We start from the raw sequence: 25,277 nt of genomic DNA, 5'->3' as shown, positions 1-25,277 counted from the left end.
AGTTTATTAAAGTGATTGGAAAATATATTGCCTTGAGGGACACTTTTTATTTAAAGCCGTTAACAGACCAGTGAGTGCATGCATTTTTAAGAATGTGATTTTCATCTAAAAGTTCCATTGTTAGGTCAATTATTATCTTTGCAATTGTTTTAATCTTTATGCTTTAAAGAGAGAAGAGAATAAAATCATTCAGCTCCTCCTATCTTGGATATGGGTTTGGCGTGGGGGCGGGCAGGAGGGAGGGCAGCACCACGTTGCTTTCCTGCAGCAGTGCTATGATACCTGAATAATTACTTTATAAGGCTTACACACATCACTGAGCAGTAACCAGGCAACCAGCCAGCCTGCTACAGAAACAGAGATTTTCTTTCAGAGTCACAAGTCTCTCTGCTCAGAAACAATGGCGGTTCTTAAGGAGAAGAGGGGGGACAGTTTTCCCCTAATATTAAGCCTGTCACAATGTGAGTCGTTTGCCCACCTGGCCACCATGTGAGTCATTAGGGTCTGGGGAGGGATCCCAAGACTGCATTGTAGGTGGGTGATAAGTAGTGTCGTAAGCCACCCTCTCTGTTTAACGATGGTCGTTCCAGATTGTCGAAGATGGCTTCTTTTACTCCTCTTTCAAACCGTCTTTCTTCCCTGGCCAAGATATGCACATTGCTGTCCTCAAAGGAGTGTCCCTTCTCCTGTAGATGTAAGTGGACAGCTGAGTCTTGACCTGAGGAGCTGGCTCTCCTGTGCTGTGCCTTGCACTTGTGGAGTGGTTGTCTTGTTTCCCCCAGTGTATAAATCTATGCATTCCTGGCTGCACTGAACTGCATACACTACATTGCTCTGCTTTTGTCTGGGTGTTTTGTTCTTGGGGTGGACATGTTTCTGTCTCAGTGTGTTACTTGGTTTGAAGTGCACTGGATATTTTCTCTTTTCAGACCATCCTCTGTAGAGCCTAGAGATGGTGAAAACAACCATGCCACATTCAAGTCACTTAAATTACCTTTTTCCCCCCATTCTGATGCTCGGTTTGAATCTCAGCAGGTCATCTTGACCATGTCTAAATGGCTTAATGCAATGAGTTGCTGCCACATGATTGACTGATTAGCTATTTGTGTTAATAAGCAATTGAACAGGTGTATCTAATAAAGTGGCTGTTGAGTGTATGTTAACATGGTTGTGGCATGTCTGGTTCTCTCATGGATCAGCTGTGTCACTGCCCAGAGAGAAGATTTTAGATAAATTTGAAAGATTTCTTGTGCAAAATATTGAACTTTTGCTTCCAGTTATGTCCAATAGTGGTCTTTCTGGGAAATAAGGCAGAGGGAGGTATCTCAAAAGAACTACATCATCTGTTTGGACCCGCCTTTCTTTCAGTGAACAGACAATACTTAGGAATTGGAAGGTAAGAAAATTGAACTGTTTCAATATAGACAGCTGGCTCAAAGATTATTTGGATTTGGTATCTATGGAACAAACAGCATCGACTCTTCAAGATCTGGTTAGTAGCCACACAGACACTCAGTCTAATCATGTAAGCTCTGAGTAAAAACTAGCCTTAGGATGCACATTGATAATAACAGCCTTGTTTTGTTTTCTTGATATTTTGAATCTGGGTGTTGGGACGTGATCATCAAGGTCGGTTTGGTGGAACTTGTTTTTTAATTTATTTGCTAACATTAACCCCAGAAAACATGAGCGAACATTCCGACCGGTTCATCACAAGACCAGCTGTACGTTTTATGAACAAGCAACACAGGGTTAAATGAGCTAAATGGGTTAGTTTGGTTAGCGTGTGTGTGTGTGTGTGTGTGTGTGCACGCGCATGCATGGGGGTCGTCCCTGCAAAGCAAACATTGCAGCGATGAAGTCAATGTTTACTGACAGTTACTTATATCTTGTCTTTTCACTTTATTAAGATCAGATTCTGCAGGTAAAATTACAATAATAAGGTGACTTGACTTGGACTTGACTTGACCTGTTACAGGACTTGACTTGACTTGACATAACCTGTGACTTGACTTGACTTGACTTGACTTGCCCAAGAAAAAATGACTTGGGACTTACTTGAGACTTGAAGGTTAAGACTTGAGACTTACTTGAGACTTGCACATGTGTGACTTGGTCCCATCTCTGCCGCATTGTCCTTGCCATCTCAGCTGGCATCTTCTCATTCTCAGTCTTAACCTTGAGCTGCTGAGCACTCAGAAATGTAAATCAGCCTTGAATAGCATTAACAATCAACTAAGAGCTGGAGTGTTTATTGTGTACTTTCAATCAATATGACAAGTTACTAAGATCAGGGGTTTCTTAGCTTTTGCTGCTGTTCTGTTGTCAATAAGTGGAGCTGTTGTGCTGACAGGAATGGCAAATGTAAGAACATTGAGTATAATGCCCAGTTCAGACCAGAGATTCGCAATGAGACGAGTGGAAACAGGCAACTACTTGCAATGTGCCATTTTACAATGTTCTAAAAACCTGCCAGTTCACACCAATGCAACTAGATGAGAGGGTGTATCATCTCTATGCCACAACTCACTGTGCTTCTGTTCTGTTTTTTCCCCATTAAAGGGTTTTTTTGGGGGGGGGGTTTCCTTGCGGATCCAAGGACAGAGGGATGTTGTATGCTTGTAAAGCTCTCTGAGGCAAATTGTGATTTGTTATATTGGGCTTTATGAATTGAATTGAATTGAATTGAATTAATTTCCAGCTTATAAGGCTTATTTTGTGGCTGACTAATTTGTGACTTCCGAAAATATAAATGAGGATAGTGATAGTGAGATACTGGCTACAGTTGCATTTGTAGTAGTGATTAAACAACTGAAAACAGAAACAAAACCAGCATCAAAGGGATTGAATTCATAATAAATACGCCACAATAATATAAACAAATATAGCCGCAAAAGGCAATTCTGGGGTTCAAGCTAGCATGGACCTTTAAAAGTTGTAAACTGGGTAGGATCAAGACCTTTGACAATTTAGGACGCCTGCATTTAAGATTAACAACAGGTTTTTTGAAAATGAGACAGATGCTCATTCATTAACGTCCAAATCTCTACTGAGCCATGCTCTTGTTTGGAAACACTGTCACTTCCTAGTGGTCAACTGCAGAAACATTTTGGGGACATGCTTTATTTGCTTAGTTAAAAAGTCCACTGAGTTTGGTGTTGTTTGAACAAACTCTCATTGATTTATGGCCAAATTCTGCAAAAGGCCATTGCACTTGTTTGGACCTGTTGGTACCTTCTATTAACCAATTTCAATATAATTGAACACGTCGTTCATCATTATTATTTAACACACCCTGCAAGTTTTGTAATGATTCAACAATCCATTTCTGATTTGTAGTCTGATTTGTGTTATCCTACACCCATTTCTTTGTATTAATGGTGCCCCCTAGTGGTCAATTTGAATAAAACTGCCAGGATATGTTCCTGGTACCTCATAAGACATTACTTTCGAGTTTTGTGATGATTTACCCAAAGGTTGTGGAATTGTGTGCTAAGCCATGCCCCCTCTAAAGTGGTCTATATCTTCAAAATGCAGATATCAAAAACAGTTTAAGCGTTGGTGATAAAATTCTGAGTAAAAGTCTTACATCATTCTGCTGATTTCAGGTATATTGTCAAATATTTTGGTGACATTGCTTAGAAATTAGATGAAATAGAAAATGTTGTGCATACAGTACAAATAACAACAAGATTATGAATATCACTGTGAGCTAACCATTTAACGAATCTGACCACCATCTAGTATCTAAAGAATGTCTCTGTCAATGTTGTTTGCATTTAGATGAAGACTTTTGGAGATATAGATGTTAATTAATTTTGCATATTCTTAAAAATATAAAGTGATGTACTTGTGAACTGACTATAGGTTGCAGTGCTGCAAACTTTTGTGAATGTGCTGAAAAGATTTCAGCCCTGTAGGACACACTGGTGATTGATTATGATTTTTTTGAAGTATGGAATGTGAAATGTCTTGAAATTTAGATTTAGTGTAACAAGCCACGCCCCCTTTAAGCAATCATTTTCATTTTTTATCTATCAACTGAAACATGATCCTAGATGATGCAGTTTACATTTTGTACAAATATCTCTGACTGATAATGAGATATCAACTTTTTGCATATGTAGAGCCCCGTATTGGACATTTCCTACAAGTTTTGTGACAATTGGCTCAATAGTTAAGGAGTAAAATCCAATAATGTGCTGAGCCATCAGCCGGCTTGACCTCAGACCAGCCATTTCACACTGCTGCAACTTTCCTCTGCTACGTTCTATAACGGTTTCATCTCGTCTCAAATCTTTGGTCTGAACTGGGCTTGAACTGCAATGGCACAGGACAGACCTTTGTTCATTACCAGGGCTTAAAATTTCCCTTTCTTTCTAACAGCTGCAACATTTTCTAGCAAGGCTCGATATGTGTAACACACACTGTAGATACGCATGGCGTGGCTAGTGGGGCCCGGCCCTCCTGGGCTGAGGGTTGGAGCCAGGGAGCCCATTTACATCATGGTGGTTTGGCTGGGTTCCCGGTGTCTGGGGGGTCCCGTGGCCCTGTGGCGGATGGGCCGGGTGGCGCCCTGGGGGCTCTGTGGGTTCCTGCCGGGGTTCTGCCTCCTGACCGGCTGTGGTTTATGGGCCCTCTGCTATGGGGTCCCGATGTGGGATTGACTGCTCATGGCGGTCCGCTCTCTCCTGTGTGTTGGTGGGGGCCCGTCCTGGGGGGTTCGGGCGGGTGGCCCTTCGCGTTCCCCTGGTTCCCGATGCGCCGGGGACATATGCCTTGCAGTATCACCGCCTCCTTGCCTCCCTCGTCCGCCCGGGCCTGGGTGGGCTCTCGTTACTGTCCGGTCCGGCGTCTGCTGGTGGCCGGCGCCTGGTGCGGGCCCGTCCGGTGCGGTGCTGGTTCTCTCTCCGGGGGCGGTGCCGGGCCCCCGCGCCTGGCTCCTTGGGTCGGGGGCGGTCCCTGGGTGCGTCCGTGGGTGGGGGCGGGCGGGTGGTTGGGGGGGGTGGGGGCGGTCCGCGTTGGGCGGTGGGTGGGCGGGCCCTCCTGCCCCGCCTGTCTGGGGTGTGTCTCTGGCTCTCTGGGGGTGCCGGCCTTCGCCGCCCTGGGTCCTTGGGCCTGCGTGGTGTCCTGCGGCCTCTGTGGCTCCCAGGTCTTGGGGTCTGGGCGCTCCTGCGGTCTTGGGGTGCCATACCGCCCCCCTTCCCCCGCAGGGCTGGCCCTGGACCCTGGTGATGGTTTTCATAAACACATTGGGAGGGTTCAAATACACGCATGCATGTTCGATACTTCAGCTCCGTGACGCACCGCAAAGAACCGATGGGATCACTCCAAAGGGGCCCACTTGCTTCTCAAACCTACCACACCGCGCTGGCAACTCTTCTCTGCAATTGGGCTTTCCCCCTCCACCAAGACTCTCACATTTTTGGTGTTCAGTATAGACTTCTCTTTTGTTTTTGTTTTTCAGTACAGTATAGTAAACATGTATATGTTTATTTTCGATAATCTGCATGGAGCACAACCACCTCAAGGCCACAATACATCAGCTACACTGCCTGTTTCTCCCCTGTTTTTTTTTTCGTTTGTTTGTTTATTTGTTTGTTTTTCCTCCTTCTTCTCCACATGCACTGTCACTATATAACTCAGGACTTAAGCACCTGCCCCCTCCCCCTTGCTTGTTTCCTTACTTTCCCCCTGACACACTTTGGTGTATCACGGCCCTCTCTGACTCATATTAGGAAGTTTTTCCAATAAAGGCTGATAGGCTAGTCTCCAGGGAGGGTGGGTGACGGTCACAACCACGCATTATGGGTATAAAATACTTGACTGCAAGATTAACAGTGCATCAATCTTCACAAGAAGCTTACACCCTTTAGTGGCGCTAAGCTATGAAGACCAATGCAGACAAGTATTAAAAAAAAAAAAAAAAAAAAAAAAAGCAAGGCTCAATATGTCATCTCAACACCTGCTTGGAAATGAATCAGTTTTTTTATATACCCAGGCAGATTCAGTAAGAGCAATGAAAACCAAAACACTTACAATACACACATTCTTATATACTTAACTATGAGCTAGGACTCGGACACTCAGTTTTTATATTTTGTATATTTATTATATTTTAACTAGTATATTATTATATTATTATATTTTAATTATAATAATATAATATATAATATATTAATTATGACAATATATGATCAGGATGAAAAGGCATCAATTTCATGTTATTTAATACACTGGGACAATGCATTGGCTAGTCTATGTCTAATCGAAACTCTTTCATACACTGACAATTTAACCCCTTTTATTTTAAACCATAATTTTATCATACACCTTTTAGATCCTTGTTGTTTTATCTACATATTTTAACTGGGTAAAAGGTTTTAGTCATCGGACATATGGGTCATTTACCTGAGATTTTCATTTATCTGCTGCCACCGGCTTGCGACAACTTAGACAACAGATTCTCTCAGTCTACTGTCCTAAGGACAATCCAATGTGAGCTTTGTTTCTTTCACTGAGAGATGAAACAAGACCTGTACTTCTGGAGGAAAAGACTTAAGAGGGCCCAAATTTTGGGGCCCTTATGTTGAAAGCACGGCCCCCATCTGACACACTGTACGGCTGTTTGTGTGTTTTGGCGGTGGTGTGGCTGGTAAGGCTCTATCCAAGAAACATCCCCCAAGCCTACAAGCAGGAAGGCAGGGACACTCCCACTGTGGTCTGCACACACTCCACATGTGGTCTGGCAGTGTCTAACCCAGTTCAGTTGCTTATTAACTGGGGCCTCCTATTTCTCCACTGCAGCAGCCTAGGTTATAAAGAAGTAGATGGGCAATGGCGTCTAGTCAAGTCAAGTCAAGTCAAACTTTATTTATAAAGCACATTTTAAAAACAACCTCAGTTGACCAAAGTGATGTACAGTTATTGAAATATAAAATAATCATACACAAATATCATAATAAATAAAACAAAGGAAATAGTAAGGGCTCAATTTAAAAAACAAAAAATTAGATTAAAAAAGGGAAATAAAAGAGTAAAAAGAGTAAAAGCCAAGGATTCTTGCCTAGCAGGGACTGAACGCCAAGGAGAAAAGATGGGTTTTCAGTAATGTTTTAAAGTGCTCAACAGACTGTGCAGCTCTAACCTGAAATGGTAGGCTGTTCCACAGCTTTGGGGCCGCCACTGAGAAGGCTCTGTCCCCACGAGTAGAGAGTCTGGACCGAGGTACTGCCAGGAACAGCTGGTTTGACGACCTAAGTGCTCTAGAAGTACTGTGAGGCTGTACAAGCTCTGATAAATAAGACGGTGCCAGACCATTTAAACACTTAAAAACAATTAATAAAACCTTGAACTGGATCCTAAAATTAACAGGCAGCCAGTGCAAAGATGCAAGGACAGGACTAATGTGATCACGCCGTTTCTTTCCAGTCAGCAGGCGGGCAGCTGCATTTTGGACTACCTGTAAACGGCGCAGTGCTGACTGGTCAAGACCAACAAACAAAGAGTTACAGTAGTCTAGGCGTGATGTAACAAAGGTGTGAATAACTTTCTCAAAATAATCTCGGGGGAGATATGCCTTTACTTTAGTCTAAAGTAAAGTCTACTAATAGTCTTAGCTGGAAGAAGCTCGTTTTGACAATAGAGCTTATCTGCTTATCAAACCTAAAGTCACTGTCCAAAATAACACCAAGGTTCCTTGCAAAAGGGTGGCAGTGAGACTTAAGGGTGCCAATGGCGCTGTCATACCCATCTAACAGATTTTGTTGGCCAAATAAAATAATCTCAGTTTTATTTTTGTTCATGGAGAGAAAGTTCACTTCCATCCAAGATCGGATGTCATTGAGGCAGTCTAATAAGACCTGAACAGAGGCTTGCTCATTTGTTTTTAAAGGCAGATAGATTTGTACGTCATCTGCAAAGCAATGAAATGAGACATTGTGCTTTCTAAATATGGATCCCAATGGCAACATACATATTGAAAAGAGGAGGGGGCCCAAAATAGAACCCTGAGGCACCCCACAGTTCAGGGGGGAAGTGGCTGAAGAATACTGGCCCAGCTGGACAGAGAAGCTCCTATCTGAGAGGTAGGGCTGAAACCACTTAAGAACAGTACCCTTAATGCCCACACAGGTGTTTAAGCGAGACAGGAGAATGTTGTGATCCACTGTATCAAAGGCAGCCGTCAGATCCAGAAGGACCAGGACTGCAGAGTTACCAGAGTCAACTGTCAAAAGAAGGTCATTTAAAATTCTTAAAAGCGCCGTTTCTGTGCTATGACTATGTGCTATGTCTAACCTTTAGCCATTCAGAATCAGTGTGGTTTGGTCAGTGTCATGTTACGACATCACATTTATTCATTGGGCTCCACCCCTGTGTGAAATAGAATGAGAGTTACAATATTGTAACCCCAGTTCTATTAGCACAGGCAAAACCCTCTACCTATGGGGCCCTGATGCGCTGACGCCGCTCACTGTTGAAGGTGTATGATGTCTAATGGCAGCAAGCCACCTACTTTTATACTGCGGGGTCCGCATGTATTCAGGTAGGCATATCCTGATCAGCCGGCTATGTTTATTCAGATCTCAGTGTGTGAACATGTGGTCATGATTAGAGGAATATTACTTAAAGAGTCCAATAGGGGGTCCGCCTGTGCTAATACAGCTAGGGTTACAATATCGTAACCTTCGATATAGTCCTCCCTTGGTTCACGTACTGCAAATGCTAAAACTGTGGCATAGAACCTTGGGGTAACTTTTGATAGCCAGTTATCCTTTGAACAGCACACCAGAAATATAATCAAGCCTGTTTTTATCAATCACGAAACATCTTTAAGATAGCTTAATTATAATGACACAGAAAGGGTGCGTTTGGAATTACTCACTCCACAAACTCGGTGCACTGTTGGAGTGTGCCGTTCGGTGATTCAGAGCCCCATACTCAGAGTAGTAAAGCATACTCTGGGCACTCTGTCTGGGAAGACGGAGCGAATATGTGATTAACTTAATTGTTCACTAATTCATGTAGAAATAGAACTCTCTATTTCTTCGAACAACAGCGCTCTCATTTTAGTGTAGAGTGTCACAATGGATTTATGAACACACCCAAAAAATCATACATGGTTTTATGTCATCACGCCTGGAGTACTGTAACTCTCTTTTCATCTGTTTAAAACTCCCACTCAGTCTCACATTTGAAATTTATACACAGATTATTAACAAAATCTTGAAGTTCTGACACATCACTCCAATTTAAGCATCACTTCACTGGTTGCCCATTACTTTAAGAATACATTTTAAAATTTGATTAATCATTTACAAAGCCATCCATGGTCTGGCTCTAGATTATATTTAAGAACCTTTAACACCTTACAGCCCAGCCATCCACCAAGATCATCTGATTAAAACCCTTGCTGTTCCATCGACCAGACTGAAAACTAAAGGTGACCGTACATTTTCAGTGACAGCCACTTGGCGTTGGAACAGCCTTCCCTTGAGATCAGCAGACTCCAATGCAGCTTTTAAGCTTTTATAAACTTGGGTACAACATCAAGTTTGATGTATGTAAACTGTACGATGACCACGCCTACTAAGTCGTAGGCTAAGATGTACATCCATCAACCTCAGTGTGTAAGAACAAAATGTCATCAGCATGCAACATCCATCTGTGCTGCTGTAGGCGTAACAGAAAAATGAAAACAAACATGAATCAAGCCTTTGCTATTGTGGCATTTATATGTGTCAAAAAAGTCTGAAGAAGAGGAGGAGGAGGAGAATGTGGACGCAGTTGTGGCTGGGGAAGATAGGCCAGCATGCCTATTTTGCAATGATATATACATATATGTATATTTATGTGTATATATGTTTATCTGATGACATAGTTTCTCTAGATGGCATTGCTCTGGCCTCTAGCACTACCATAAGAAACCTCGGAGTAATATTTGATCAAGATTTGTCTTTTAATTCTCATTTAAAACAAACCTCACGGACTGCATTTTTTCATCTGCGTAATATTGCGAAAATTAGGCCTATCCTGACCCGAAAAGATGCAGAAAAATTGGTCCACGCTTTTGTTACCTCTAGGCTGGATTACTGTAACTCTCTATTATCAGGTAGCTCTAGTAAGTCCTTAAAAACTCTCCAGCTAATTCAGAATGCAGCAGCACGTGTACTAACAGGAACTAAGAAACAAGATCATATTTCTCCTGTTTTAGCTTCTCTGCACTGGCTCCCGGTAAAATCTAAATGGTCAAGCTCCATCATATCTTAGTGAGCTCATAGTGCCATATTATCCCACCAGAACACTGCGCTCTGAGAACGCAGGGTTACTTGTGGTCCCTAAAGTCTCCAAAAGTAGATCAGGAGCCAGAGCCTTCAGCTATCAGGCTCCTCTCCTGTGGAATCATCTTCCTGTTACGGTCCGGGAGGCAGACACCGTCTCCACATTTAAGACTAGACTAAAGACTTTCCTCTTTGATAAAGCTTATAGTTAGGGCTGGCTCAGGCTTGCCCTGTACCAGCCCCTGGTTAGGCTGACTTAGGCCTAGTCTGCCGGAGGACCCCCCTATAATACACCAGGCACCTTCTCTCCTTCTCTCTCTCTCTCTCGTATTCTATTACTGCATCTTGCTAACTCGGCCATTCTGGATGTCACTAACTCGGCTTCTTCTCCGGAGCCTTTGTGCTCCACTGTCTCTCAGATTAACTCATATCGCAGCGGTGCCTGGAGAGTGTGACGTGTGTGGTTGTGCTGCTGCCGTGGTCCTGCCAGATGCCTCCTGCTGCTACTGCCATCATTAGTCATTAGTCATACTTCTACTGTTATTATACACATATGACTATTGTCACACATGTATACTGCCAGATATTAATACATACTTTCAACATATTGTACCACAGTAGCCAGAACTATAACTATAATATTATTACTTTCAATAATGTTGTTGTAACCTACTGTCATTACCTGCATCTCTCTCTCTGTCTCTCTCTCTGTCTCTCTCTCTGTCTCATTGTGTCATGCGGATTACTGTTAATTTATTATGCTGATCTGTTCGGTACGACATCTATTGCACGTCTGTCCGTCCTGGAAGAGGGATCCCTCCTCAGTTGCTCTTCCTGAGGTTTCTACCCTTTTTTTTCCCCGTTAAAGGGTTTTTTTTGGGGGAGTTTTTCCTTATCCGCTGCGAGGGTCATAAGGACAGAGGGATGTCGTATGCTGTAAAGCCCTGTGAGGCAAATTGTGATTTGTGATATTGGGCTTTATAAATAAAATTGATTGATTGATTGATTGATTGATTGATGTATGTATGTATGTATGTATGTATGTATGTATGTGTATATATATATATATATATATATATATATATATATTTATGTGTATGTATATATATATATATGTGTGTGTGTGTGTGTGTGTGTGTGTATGATGTATGTATATATACATATACATACATACATATATATTTATATATATATATGTGTGTATATATATATATATATATATATATATATATATATATATATATATATATATATATATACACATCTATATATATACACACACATCTATATATATATATACACATCTATATATATCTATATATATATATATACAGTACAGGCCAAAAGTTTGGACACACCTTCTCATTCAATGCCTTTTCTTTATTTTCATGACTATTTACATTGTAGATTCTCACTGAAGGCATCAAAACTATGATGAATGAACACATGTGGAGTTATGTACTTAACAAAAAAAGGTGAAATAACTGAAAACATGTTTTATATTCTAGTTTCTTCAAAATAGCCACCCTTTGCTCTGATTACTGCTTTGCACACTCTTGGCATTCTCTCGATGAGCTTCAAGAGGTAGTCACCTGAAATGGTTTTCCAACAGTCTTGAAGGAGTTCCCAGAGCACTTTAGCACTTGTTGGCCCCTTTGCCTTCACTCTGCGGTCCAGCTCACCCCAAACCATCTGGATTGGGTTCAGGTCCGGTGACTGTGGAGGCCAGGTCATCTGCCGCAGCACTCCATCACTCTCCTTCTTGGTCAAATAGCCCTTACACAGCCTGGAGGTGTGTTTGGGGTCATTGTCCTGTTGAAAAATAAAAGATCGTCCAACTAAACGCAAACCGGATGGGATGGCATGTCGCTGCAGGATGCTGTGGTAGCCATGCTGGTTCAGTGTGCCTTCAATTTTGAATAAATCCCCAACAGTGTCACCAGCAAAACACCCCCACACCATCACACCTCCTCCTCCATGCTTCACAGCGGGAACCAGACATGTGGAATCCATCCGTTCACCTTTTCTGCGTCTCACAAAGACACGGCGGTTGGAACCAAAGATCTCAAATTTGGACTCATCAGACCAAAGCACAGATTTCCACTGGTCTAATGTCCATTCCTTGTGTTTCTTGGCCCAAACAAATCTCTTCTGCTTGTTGCCTCTCCTTAGCAGTGGTTTCCTAGCAGCTATTTGACCATGAAGGCCTGATTGGCGCAGTCTCCTCTTAACAGTTGTTCTAGAGATGGGTCTGCTGCTAGAACTCTGTGTGGCATTCATCTGGTCTCTGATCTGAGCTGCTGTTAACTTGCGATTTCTGAGGCTGGTGACTCGGATGAACTTATCCTCAGAAGCAGAGGTGACTCTTGGTCTTCCTTTCCTGGGTCGGTCCTCATGTGTGCCAGTTTCGTTGTAGCGCTTGATGGTTTTTGCGACTCCACTTGGGGACACATTTAAAGTTTTTGCAATTTTCCGGACTGACTGACCTTCATTTCTTAAAGTAATGATGGCCACTGGTTTTTCTTTAGTTAGCTGATTGGTTCTTGCCATAATATGAATTTTAACAGTTGTCCAATAGGGCTGTCGGCTGTGTATTAACCTGACTTCTGCACAACACAACTGATGGTCCCAACCCCATTGATAAAGCAAGAAATTCCACTAATTAACCCTGATAAGGCACACCTGTGAAGTGGAAACCATTTCAGGTGACTACCTCTTGAAGCTCATGGAGAGAATGCCAAGAGTGTGCAAAGCAGTAATCAGAGCAAAGGGTGGCTATTTTGAAGAAACTAGAATATAAAACATGTTTTCAGTTATTTCACCTTTTTTTGTTAAGTACATAACTCCACATGTGTTCATTCATAGTTTTGATGCCTTCAGTGAGAATCTACAATGTAAATAGTCATGAAAATAAAGAAAACACATTGAATGAGAAGGTGTGTCCAAACTTTTGGCCTGTACTGTATATATACATATGTGTGTATATGTATGTATATACATACATATATGTGCAGACTGTTCAATGCTTTCTGTGAAGCAGTTTGCTGTCAGTCGACTGTAGGATGTTGTAGTGAGTGAAAGCAGCTGATGGCAGCTGGCAGTCCTCCAGATGGACTGGCACAGGTGTGTGTGTGTGTGTGCACGGCGTGGCCTTTCAGTCTGTATAATGGTGTGTGTGTGTGTGTGCGGGTGTGTGTGTGTGTGTGTGTGTGCGCACACTGTGAGTTGAGGACTGTGACTGTGTTTGCACAGTATAAATGTAATCATCTTTATGGGAAAACACACATCCTGTTGAATCATAGGTACTCAGGTCATCTGTGTCTGATAACCAGAGAAGCTGAGATCTTAGAAGAACATGTGCAAAGAAGTAGAGACATTTATAAGCACATAACATTCAATGAATGAATGAATGAATCAGTCAATCAATCAATCAATCAATCAATCAGTCAGTCAGTCAATCAATCAGTCAATCAATTTTATTTATAAAGCCCAATATCGCAAATCACAATTTGCCTCAGAGGGCTTTACAGCATACGACACCCCTCTGTCCTTAGGACCCTCGCAGCGGATAAGGAAAAACTTCCCCCCCCCCAAAAAAAACACTTTAGACGGTAATGACAGAAGCTTACAACAACATTAATGAAAGTAATGATATTATAATAATATTATAATATTATTATAATTATAATAATATTATAATTATAATTCTGGTTATTATGGTACATTATGTTGAAAGTATATATAAATGTCTGATAGTATACATATGTGACAACAATCATATGTGTATAATAACAGTAGAAGTATGACTAATGATAACAGGCATCTGGCAGGACCATGGCAGCAGCACAACCACACACGTCACGCTGTCCAGGCACCGCTGTGATAGAAGTTAACCTGTGAGACAGTGGAGCACAAAGGCTCTGGAGAAGAAGCCAAGTTAGTGACATGCAGTACAGCCGAGTTAGCAAGATGTAGTAACAGGACATGAGAGAGAGAGAGAGAGAGAGAAGGAGAGAAGGCGCCCGGTGTATTATAGACCGTTTCAAACTGGACAACATGAACATTCTAAATGGGTCCCTTTGTATTTCCTGTTTGAATGTATGTTAATGCAGAAGCTGACAGGAAGTAAACAGGGACCAGAGTTGTTGCCCTAGCAACAGAATAGCAATGAAATGGTCCATAGGAGATCCCCCGGCAGACTAGGCCTAAGTCAGCCTAACTAGGGGCTGGTACAAGGCAAGTCTGAGCCGACCCTAACTATAAGCTTTATCAATGAGGAAAGTCTTTAGTCTATCCTTAAATGTGGAGACGGTGTCTGCCTCCCAGGCCGTAACAGGAAGATGATTCCACAGGAGAGGAGCCTGATAGCTGAAGGCTCTGGCTCCTGATCTACTTTTGGAGACTTTAGGGACCACAAGTAACCCTGCATTCTCAGAGCGCAGTGTTCTGGTGGGATAATATGACACTATGAGCTCTCTAAGATATGACGGAGCTTGACCATTTAGAGCTTTATAAGTTAACAGTAGGATTTTAAATTCAATTCTGGATTTTACCGGGAGCCAGTGCAGAGAAGCTAAAACAGGAGAAATATGGTCTCGTTTCTTAGTTCCTGTTAGTACACGTGCCGTTGCATTCTGAATTAGCTGGATAGCTGTAAAAGACTTACTAGAGCTACCTGATAATAGGGAGTTACAGTAATCCAGCCTAGAGGTAACAAAAGCGTGGACCAATTTTTCTGCATCTTTTCGGGTCAGGATAGGCCTAATTTTCGCAGTATTACGCAGATGAAAAAATGCAGTCCTTGAGGTTTGTTTTAAATGAGAATTAAAAGACAAATCTTGATAAAATATTACTCCGAGGTTTCTTACGGTAGTGCTAGAGGCCAGTGCAATGCCATCTAGAGAAACTGTGTCATCAGATGAAGAGTCTCTGAGTTGTTTGGGGCCAAGAACAATAACTTCAGTTTTGTCTGAATTTAACATCAGGAAATTGGTGCTCATCCAGGTTTTTATGTCTTTAAGGCATTTTTGAAGTTTAGTTAATTAATCAGTTTCTTCTGGCTTCATCGATAAATACAATTGTGTATCATCCACATTACAATGGAAATTTACAGAGTGATTTCTAATGATGTAACCTAAAGGAAGCATATATAGAGTAAATAGGATTGGTCCGAGCACAGAACCTTGTGGAACTCCAAAACAAACTTTAGTATGTAAGGATGATTCATCGTGAACATGAACAAACTGTGTTCCAGAACAAACTGTGTTCCAGTGTGTAAGTGTTCCAGTCTCTGTAGCATAATTTGATGGTCAATTGTGTCAAACGCCGCACTAAGATCTAATAAAACAAGTACAGAGACAAGTCCTTTGTCTGAAGCAATCAGAAGATCATTTGTAATTTTAACTAGTGCTGTCTCAGTGCTATGATGCACTCTAAATCCTGACTGAAATTCCTCAAATAAATTATTATCATGGAAAAAATCACACAGCTGGTCTGCGACTACTTTCTCAAGGATCTTTGATTCTGAGTTATCATGTATGAGCAGTCTTCACATGTATTCTCAAACATGTACTTTTCTGTGCATGAATCATAGAGTGCAAATGGTTTATTATTGTGACAATTTGGTTCTAAGTCATTTGCAGTGTTTGCACTAGGATGGTGATATGTCATTGTGTTGGCTCTGTTGTCCTACACATTGGATTTGAAATGTAATGGTAACTATGATGTTTAAGGGCCCCTTTGTTTTAGCCTTATCTGTGTCTAAAGGTGTCCAAGTAGACATTGTAAGTGTAAGAGTTATAGCCTGTTTTATAGTGTAGTTAGATGATGATTATGTGTTTCACTTGTTGAAGACCAGACTGAAGTTCAGACCCAGAGCATCACCAGGGAATAATGGATACCAGGGGTCTAAAGTCTACAAGCCACAGACTGACACTGACCACATATTGAAAATGCACTTTGGAGTAAAAAGCGAACACTGTCTTTGTCATTCAGCTTCAAGGACATTTGTATAGATGCTGTCTGTCTCACCCTGACATTCCATCATCTTCATTTTATAAGGCAGTATCCTGTAAAAACAGAATCAAGTAATGTGATCTTTCTTTCAAACAATGTTCTCCTCACTACTTTTTCAAAAAAAGAGCATGCAAAAAAAGCTGAAACAACTGTGTCTGTTCTGTGATTTCAGCATGGGCTGCTGGCCTTCAAGTTCATCCTGACCTTCCTCATCCCAGATGTTCCCAAACACATCCAGATCAATCTGGCCCGCCTGGAGTTTGAATCACTGGAAGCCCTCAAGAAAAAGGTAAAATCTGACAACATAGTCTGCGTATGGATTAAGGCAAACTTCAATACAATGTGACTTTTTACTTTTTTTTTGTTATTGATTCTCCCCATTTCAACAAAACAACAGTTAACAGTGGAAACAACAGCAATGATATTAAATTAAATAGAAATACAAAAGTTCGGTCACAGTTAGACAGTTGCACACTCCCCATGCTAAGAGTAACATAAAGTCCAGTCATATACTTCAATAACAGAAAAAATGCCATATTGCAGTTGACCTTTAATGTCTATGTGGGTATGAGAGTGTACTGCAAAGATTCAAGGATCAAGGCAGAAATAGATATAAATAAAACTGGAGTGAGAAGTATAATCCAGAAATTCAAAGACAGCCACACAGTACAGAACAAGCCTGACAGAGGTAGGAAGTGAAAGATTTCAAAGACCCTGGAAAGAAAACTAGTGAGAGATGTGTCTAAAGACCCCAGAACAACTGCCAAGACACTGGTGAATGACTTGGACACATCAGGAATCGTAGTCTCTAAGAAGACAATCACTAGAGCTCTGCTCAGGAATGGACTGCGAGGTTGCAGACCAAGAAAAACTCCACTTTTGAAGAAGAGACACCTTCAAGCCAGACTTAAGTATGCTCAGGACAACCTGGAGAAAGATTATGCATACTGGAAGCATGTCCTATGGTCTGATGAGACTAAACTAGAGCTCTTTGGCCACAGAGACACTGCTTATGTTTGGAAAAAAGGGATATATAACATATAACCCAAAGAACACCGTCCCCACAGTGAAACACGGTGGTGGGAGTATTATGCTGTGGGGATGCTTCAGTGCATCTGGAATTGGAAATCTTGTCAAGGTGGAAGGAATCATGAACAAAGAAAGATATGTGGAGATTTTGAAAGAAAACCTTAAGCAGTCAGCAGTAAAACTGGGTCTAGGTCTAGGTCGTCGCTTCGTCTTCCAACATGACAACGATCCAAAACATACATCTCTCTTGGTGAAGAACTATCTCCAGAAGACCAAAGTGAATGTAATTGAGTGGCCTGCACAAAGCCCTGACTTAAATCCCACTGAAAATATGTGGAATGACCTAAAGAAGAACGTCCATGCCAGAAGGCCATCAAATCTGGAGGAGCTTGAGAGATTTGCCAAAGAAGAATGGGCTGGGATTCCTCAAAAGAAGTGTCAGAGACTTGTTGAAAACTACAACAAACGACTGCAGGCTGTTATCCAGCAAAAAAGGATACACAATTGACTATTAGGATCCGGGGGGCTAATAATTTTGACCCTGGTAGTTTTTGTTTTTTGTGGAATATTTTCATTTCTGTGTGCAAACTAAAATAATGTAAGCATCCAAAATAAAACTAGGATGTCTTAAAAAGCTGTGTTAAAAATGTGTTGCTCTGTTTAAAAGCACTTGGGAAATACTTTTAAAACAATGACATTTTTGTAGGGGGGCTAATAATTTTGTCCTCAACTGTACGTGGATGTTAAAGTCACCAGAAATTAAATGTGGTCATATTTCACTACGATCCCAGACAGGAAGTCCGCAAAGTCATTTATAAAGTCTTTGCTGTATTTTGTAATTTATTACATATTAAATTCAAAGAGCTGCAATTCAAAGCTGCAATAGCTTGGCACAGGCTGGGACAGACGGCACTGGAGATTAGATTTGAATACAGAGGCTATGCCGCTGCCACTGCCCAAGGAGCGGGGTGAGCTAAAGAAAGAGCAGCCTGGAGGAAGGAGTTCCGAAAACGGGGTATCGTCACCAGCAGGGTTCCAAGTTTCCGTCACAAACATAACATCCAGTTTGCTGAAGAAGTCATTCAACAGGAAAGTTTTATTAACTACTGACCTAGCATTCAGCAGGGCCATGCTGAAGTTTCGCTCCGGACTAGCTGATGTTGCAGTCCTCCTGTGTATACAGCTGGACATGTGTGTCAAATTTCAAGTCAATCAGACACAAGCTGGCCTTTCAAAAAAATAAAAATAATTGGCCTTAATTATAGGGCCCCATCTGGCATTATATTTATTGAAAATGTCATGTATCTACAATGTACCATCTAACGGGAATTTGCAAAGACATTTCTGAATGAATAATGATAATAATTATTATAGTAATACATCAGCACAAATAACAATACGGCTTCAGGCTTGAACCCCTAAAAAGGTGAGAATGTCTATTTATGAATGACACTAGTAAGTGAGATGGTAATGGTAAATGGACCTGCATTTGTATAGCGCTTTTCTACACATCCGACCGCTCAAAGCACTTTTTACACTACAAGTCACCCATTCACACATAAACTGGTGGCCGAGACTACCATACAAGGTGCCACCTGCTACTCAGTTTTATTTAACTCACTCACTCACACACCGATGGAACAGCCATCGGGAGCAATTTGGGGTTCAGTATCTTGCTCAAGGATACTTCGGCATGCAGACAGGAACCGCTGATCTTCTGATCTGATTGGTGGACGACCCGCTCTACCTAGCCACAGCCGCCTGCTGGAAAGGATCCTTTTAAAGTGAATTTCAGTTTCTCTTTTTGAAGACACATCCTGACCTCCTTGATCCAAATTATTTATCATCACAGCAAAAAATTTAAAAAAATATATACCTTAGGTATGTTATATTATTGACCTTCACATTCACACAGACACATGCACTGAAATGTGTTACTCAAAAGAAGAAACATGACTAGATTGCTCAACATGAGGTGGTTCATTAAAGAGGCATGCACAAATAGAAAGGACGGATAGTCAGAGACACTGTCACTCAGAGCTGACAGGGTTCAGCCTATGATGGACAGCAGTAAGACATGTCTGACACCATTAAACAAGGCAGTGGGCAGCATCAAGGCCCAGTGACTCCACTTGAATGTGATGTGATGGTGGAGACATCAGTAAAGCTCATTGGTACCAACAGTGTGAGTTTGAGGCCTCTAGTTTCCCAGCGCAGGGTGGCAAACCCTGCGCAGAGCTAGTTTTGAGTAGCGCAACCCGAGGCGCGCTCAGATTGGTAGTTTGGCAGACCGAGGTGCACTGAGATGGGTGTGGCGGCGCAGCAGGGGGAGGTGTCGACAGATCCAGCTTGGCGCAATGACAGTTTCGTGTCAAAAGGCTTCGCCGAAGGTGCGCTAAAAGCTCGCCAGCTGAAACCAGGTCTACTGTCAGTGCAGGCGGAGTGCAGCCGGTGTAGCGGAAGTTTGGCTGACCAGCGGACAGTGTGCACACATCACCAAAACCTCACAGGCAGGTTTCCAGAATATCAGGCACATTAACGATGCAATAAATACCCACAAAAACCACTATTCAATGCAACTATCTGCAATCAGCACATAAATGTATCTCTATATCGACTGTCCCGTCACATCTGATGTCAGATCAAAGGGGATTGGCACCGTTTGGCACGCATAATGGAAACCCGTGGAGGTCTGCTCGCAGTTCCGTATATTCGGACACTGCGAGCTTGGACCTCCCGGACCAAAACATCAGTTTCCTCCTTGGAGAAGTTTGGCCGTCTAACGCTGCTGCTCTCTTCTGCCATGGCGAATTGAGTAAACTCTCATTACGCCTCCGCGCGGCGCATTTAAGGGCGAGGAGAGGGGCTCATTTGATTGGTGTGATGTGAATGGGCTGTGTAAAACCCACTCCACGCCTTCTCTCCTCCCTCTTTCCGACTTGCGCAGGTAGGAGGGACGGAGGTGAGAAAGAGGAGTAGCTGCGCCAGTGTGCACGGTGTGCCAGACTTTCAAAATCCGCCTGGCCACACCCAGTTGGCGAAGCGCAGGTGCGCTACGTTTCCGCCTCGCCCGGTCAGTGAAACTAGAGGCCTGAGTCTTAATCAGCATTGCTGTTCTTCGTCCCACCACTGCTGCCTGTCTGAACAGATACAGTTTGTGTATGTGTTGGATAAAATTATATGTTATTTTTGCAGTGTTTTTAAAATGTTACATTGTTTTGCTGGATAAATGCAGCTTTTTAAACATTTGTCCATCTATTAAAACCCTTTGGGGTCTAGGGGATAATTGGCCGTTTTTGACTACTCTTCTTTAAATTTCACCTTAAGGTGAAATTTAAAGAAATTTCACCTTAAGGTGAAATTTAAAGAAAAGTAGTCAAAAACGGCCAATTTACCTGTTTACCTTGCCTTGTTTGGGATCATTCTTTTCAGCACAACCTCACCTAGTGTGTGACTTTACAGTTATTTTTGCATTTTGACATACTGTATTAACACACTGGACCTAAAATCACACAAAAAACATAAAATCCGAGTAGGAAAAAGTTTGATTTTTGACTGTGAAAACCACAAACATGTCTAACGAACCATTTTTGTAACTTAGAATGGAAATATAAATTGTGAACTCAAAAACTTATGAACAAATTTAGCAAACAACAAAGTTATATATCACTATTTACATGAAAATGCAGGCAATGCCTCAGGTGTTTTTTGAACAACTATTTACAAAACAATCAGATGCCACACAACTTATTTGTGCCACTCTGAAAAGCAGTTCCTGTCCACCACAACACAGAGGGGCACATCACAGGCCTGACACTTCAAGGGTGTGTCACTCCTCCTGTTGTCCACCTGGAGGCAATGTTTGCACTTCAGTCTGCCTTTGGTGGCTTTTTGGCTTGCATCTGTGGCTTTGACAATAGGCACAGGAACATGATCAGCTCTCCTGCTCTGAGGAACACCTTCCTTGTCCATGCCACAAAGCTGACTCACCAGCTCCACCATGAAATCTTTGTGTGTCATGGGCTGCACCTGCTTGGCATTGCTCATCTCACGGTGCAAGATGAAGGCATTTGTTGTTGCAATGTCCAAGAACTGCAGCAACATGGTCCTGTACCAGTGACCAGTTTTTCTGTGGGTGGAGTAATACTGAATGAGCTGATCTGACAGATCAACCCCACCCATACTCTGGTTGTAGGCCACGATTGGTGTGGGACAGGGAAAGTCTCTCACAGCCCAGCGTCCATCTCTATCCTTCACCTTTCTCCGCACTGTGTCACCTGAAAATGCAGGATGGATGGTGGAGCACACAGACACCTCCCGTGTGTCCATCCACTTCACAAAAACAAGTGGGTCCTCTCTGATCCATCTCACTGATCCTCTTTCACATCTTTTGGTGAGAGCATTTTCCCTCCCTCTGGGGCATCATTTTCTGCTCTCCCTGTAGGTGCCACACACTCCAAATTTCATGCTGGCCAGGTCCATGAACAGTTTGGGACTGGTGTAAAAATTGTCCATGTAGACGTGATATCCAGTGCCAAGACAGGATGGCTGAATAAGTTTCATGACCGCATCATAAGACAGCCCATGTTCACTTATAGTTACTGTCTTGCCAGTGTATATGCTACATCGTCTTAAATTGGTCACGTGATTTTGACGCGCCGGTGCGGCTGTGGACTGCAGAGGGTTAATGAAGACTATATCACATACTCAGTGCAATCCAGCCTTAGGTCCTCCATCACCTAGTACCACCTAGATGTGGACTGACGGGGCTGAGTGCTTCTCTGATCAGCTATTTGGCTTTTGGTTCATCATTTCTCACGTGATTTTTTTTTTGTTAGACTTACGCTGCTGCTTCTGCTTAGTATGTAGCCATTTTACAGGTATGACTCTCTATATAAATTTTCCCTATTCTGAAGAAGGACGGTTTACACAGCCCAGTCCTTCTAATACAGACAACACACAGAAATAGATGATTTCTGCATTCTTTACGACTCAAAGGTTACTCCTTTCTTTTACCATTGTTACAGGTAATGTGTTATTCTATAGGACAAAACTGCAGCTTGCATACAGTGACGGTTCATTTCCAGTCCTGCATGGGCTGTAGTCATGATGACATGCTTATCATGGCCTGGAGAAATGAGGTTTGGCTTGATGACTGTTTTGTGGTCTCTTGGTTCTGCAGAGAAAGTTCCATGGAGGGTGAGTAGCTCTGGCTGTGTGAGTTTGGATGATATTGGATTGTAGGCTGAAGTGACATTATCAAATGATTTTGAGTACTTAGATGATATTAGAAATATAATTGATATTCATATTGTTGACTACTCATCTAATATTCTAACTTGAATGGTTTGTTTGTGAATCTTTGATGTAACATGCTGGGTTCTCGTAATAAGCAGCATCACTTTTCCACTGTCTTAATCAGAGGTGTTATCTGAGGTTGAGGACATTGGGGGCTTTGCTCGGACCTCTGTAGGCGGGTTCAGGGGGGATTCTCCCCTGGAAACATTTTTTGATAAACAAACTATTTAGATGCTTTTTTTTTAATGCATCCTGGCACCTTATTTACATTCATAGTACGCATCTTACTGATGAAAAAAATGAAATGTTTACATCAAAAACTTAGCTTTTGCTGAATTTAGATTAGTTGTGAATTGTGACGTTAAAAATATAAAGTAGTTTTTAGTAATTAGTAGCCTAAATAACAGAATACTTCAGAACTCCCATCATTAAACATTTATTGACTAGAAAAACAGTAAAATGTATTGATGTTAATTGTGGTGGAATGTCATTTCACCAGTACATTTACTCAAGTACTGTACATATATATAATTTTAAGGTACTTGTACTTCACTGAGTATTTCCATTTTCCGCTACTTTATACTTACGCTTCACTACAGGGAAGGGAAATTTTGTACTTATTACTCAACTGCATTTTAGTGACAGCTCTAGTTACTATGCAGATTTTGATTATTAATACAAAATATAAATCAACTGATAGATTATGACATGATCGCTTTTTCATCTGGCTTTTAGAATATTAAAACCTCTTTAAACCCAGTCGGTTAGCTTGAGCTAATGTTAGTTCTAAATTGATTAGCACATCAAAATATAAATGTTTAACATTAAACTTTTATCAATATGGACACGCTGCACATCATTAGTTTGGTTAGATTCTCCATAATTCAATAATGGTCATTTTACAGAACCCATGAGTACCAAATTATAATTCATTCATATTTACTGGCGTCTCTCCTTACCTTTGAACCTGTCATAAAGTCAGAATGTGTGTCCATTTCTCAATTATTTATATCCCTTAAGTACCATCAAAAGAATCAATACAACTTTTAATCCAGGTTGTGAATATTGTCTTGTGAAGACCATTGCTGACTAATTGCTGACTTTTTCTACTGTCATAAACAGTACTTTCTCAACTTCCGCCACAGCCCCTGGAGTGAGCATGTGTTACCACTTTCCAGTGGGCTCTGTCATGTAACATCTTCACAGCCACTGCACTGCTCTCATTTCATCTCCATTCATTGCAGATACAGACTTGAAACCACCGGGGTAAAGAAAGAATCTCTCAGGGCTAAAGCTCCAAATGCCCAGGCCAGGTGATGTCCATGGTCATAAGATTAAACGCAGTTGATTTAACAATCAGCATGGCATAAAACTTAACCTCATCACAAGAACTTTATAACTTACTCAAGGTTATATGAAAGTCTCTGTGCTTAAATGGTTCCCTTTTTTTCCTACCTTGTTGATGAACCCTGATGACAGTCTGATTTCAGCTTCAGAATCACAGGCAGACAGACTGCTACTTGAGGAAAACTGTTACACTATATTATATGGAGCTTTTTTCCTATCTTTATTCAACAGAGTGGTATATCAATTTGAGAGCATTATTTATTGATTTCACGTTCAGATTTTGTAATATTGTCCCTCAAAACCCTGCCCTTGTACTCAAATAGCCTCTGCTTGCGCTTGGATTTACTCTGTTTCTGCTCAAACTGTGTGCTCGCACAGATTTCCTACTCCAGCTTCAGCTCTTCTCCTCAGGCTCAAGCTGCTTCTGTGCACTCATGGAATTTCTGCTCTCAGATTTCTGCCCTGCTCTGTCAAAACCCAAAACCTAACCAATAGAACGGCAGGTTTGTTGTTGATCAATGAAATGATCCCTGCCTCCTTCCCAACATGGTGTTTGAGGTCCTTGACTTTGACGGTCCATGTTGGCCAAGCAGAGGCTATTTGAGTACAAGGGCAGGGTTTTGAGGGACAATATTTTAAAATCTGAACGTGAAATTAATAAATAATACTCTCAAACTGATAAACCACTCTCTTGAATAAAGATAGGAAAAAAGCTCCATAATATTAACTAAAGCAGACAGACATTCAGTTAAGTTTGTTGGAGAACAATCTGACAGTTTGTGTCATTAGAATCTGTTTTGTGGCATTCCAACTTGTTTAGCCAGCACACTTTTTGTTTTCCTTTTTTTCTGTTTACATTGACACACCACCAATAGCAAGGGCATAGGTTACATGTTAGCATTGGTGGGAACCATATTAAGTGGGGGGTTTCATGCGTTGGCCCTGAGGGTCAAAACACTACAATATTTCAGAAAACAAAATATTTCACAAATAAAACATTTCATAAGACAAAACATTTCACAAAATACTATGATGTTTACCAAAACACTACAACATTTCAGAAAAGAGGTGAGACAATGATTCCTTGTCTCTCATTTGATGTACTGTCAGTCTGTGATAAACATAAGTGCTTCTTTTTCTGTTTGAATTCTGGTGGACAGGATGCTTTGCGGCACATTGCTGCCTCTCACAAGTCAGGAGTATGAAATAGATAAACGAAAGAAGATAAAATAAGACTTAATTTATTTCTAAACAGTGGTGCCAACTTGGCAACTTTGTTGCTAGATTTAGTGTCTTTTTTCTAAAAAG

The 25,277-nt window shown here is 41.6% G+C and overlaps 1 protein-coding gene across 3 annotated transcripts in view; it reads left to right on the top strand.

Moving 5' to 3' along the window:
- ano10a (anoctamin 10a) overlaps positions 1–25,277 on the top strand; it is a 101,583-nt gene that overhangs the window by 61,464 nt on the left and 14,842 nt on the right. For all 3 annotated transcript variants that reach the window (XM_033638263.2, XM_033638262.2, XM_033638264.2), the window contains one exon: positions 16,468–16,584. In XM_033638263.2, the coding sequence (XP_033494154.1) occupies positions 16,468–16,584 (117 nt within the window). The remainder of the gene's footprint in view (positions 1–16,467; positions 16,585–25,277) is intronic.

This window comes from Epinephelus lanceolatus, chromosome 10 (genome assembly GCF_041903045.1).
Source record: "Epinephelus lanceolatus isolate andai-2023 chromosome 10, ASM4190304v1, whole genome shotgun sequence".
NCBI classification, from domain to species: domain Eukaryota; kingdom Metazoa; phylum Chordata; class Actinopteri; order Perciformes; family Serranidae; genus Epinephelus; species Epinephelus lanceolatus.
This window is presented reverse-complemented; position numbering and strand designations above follow the sequence as displayed.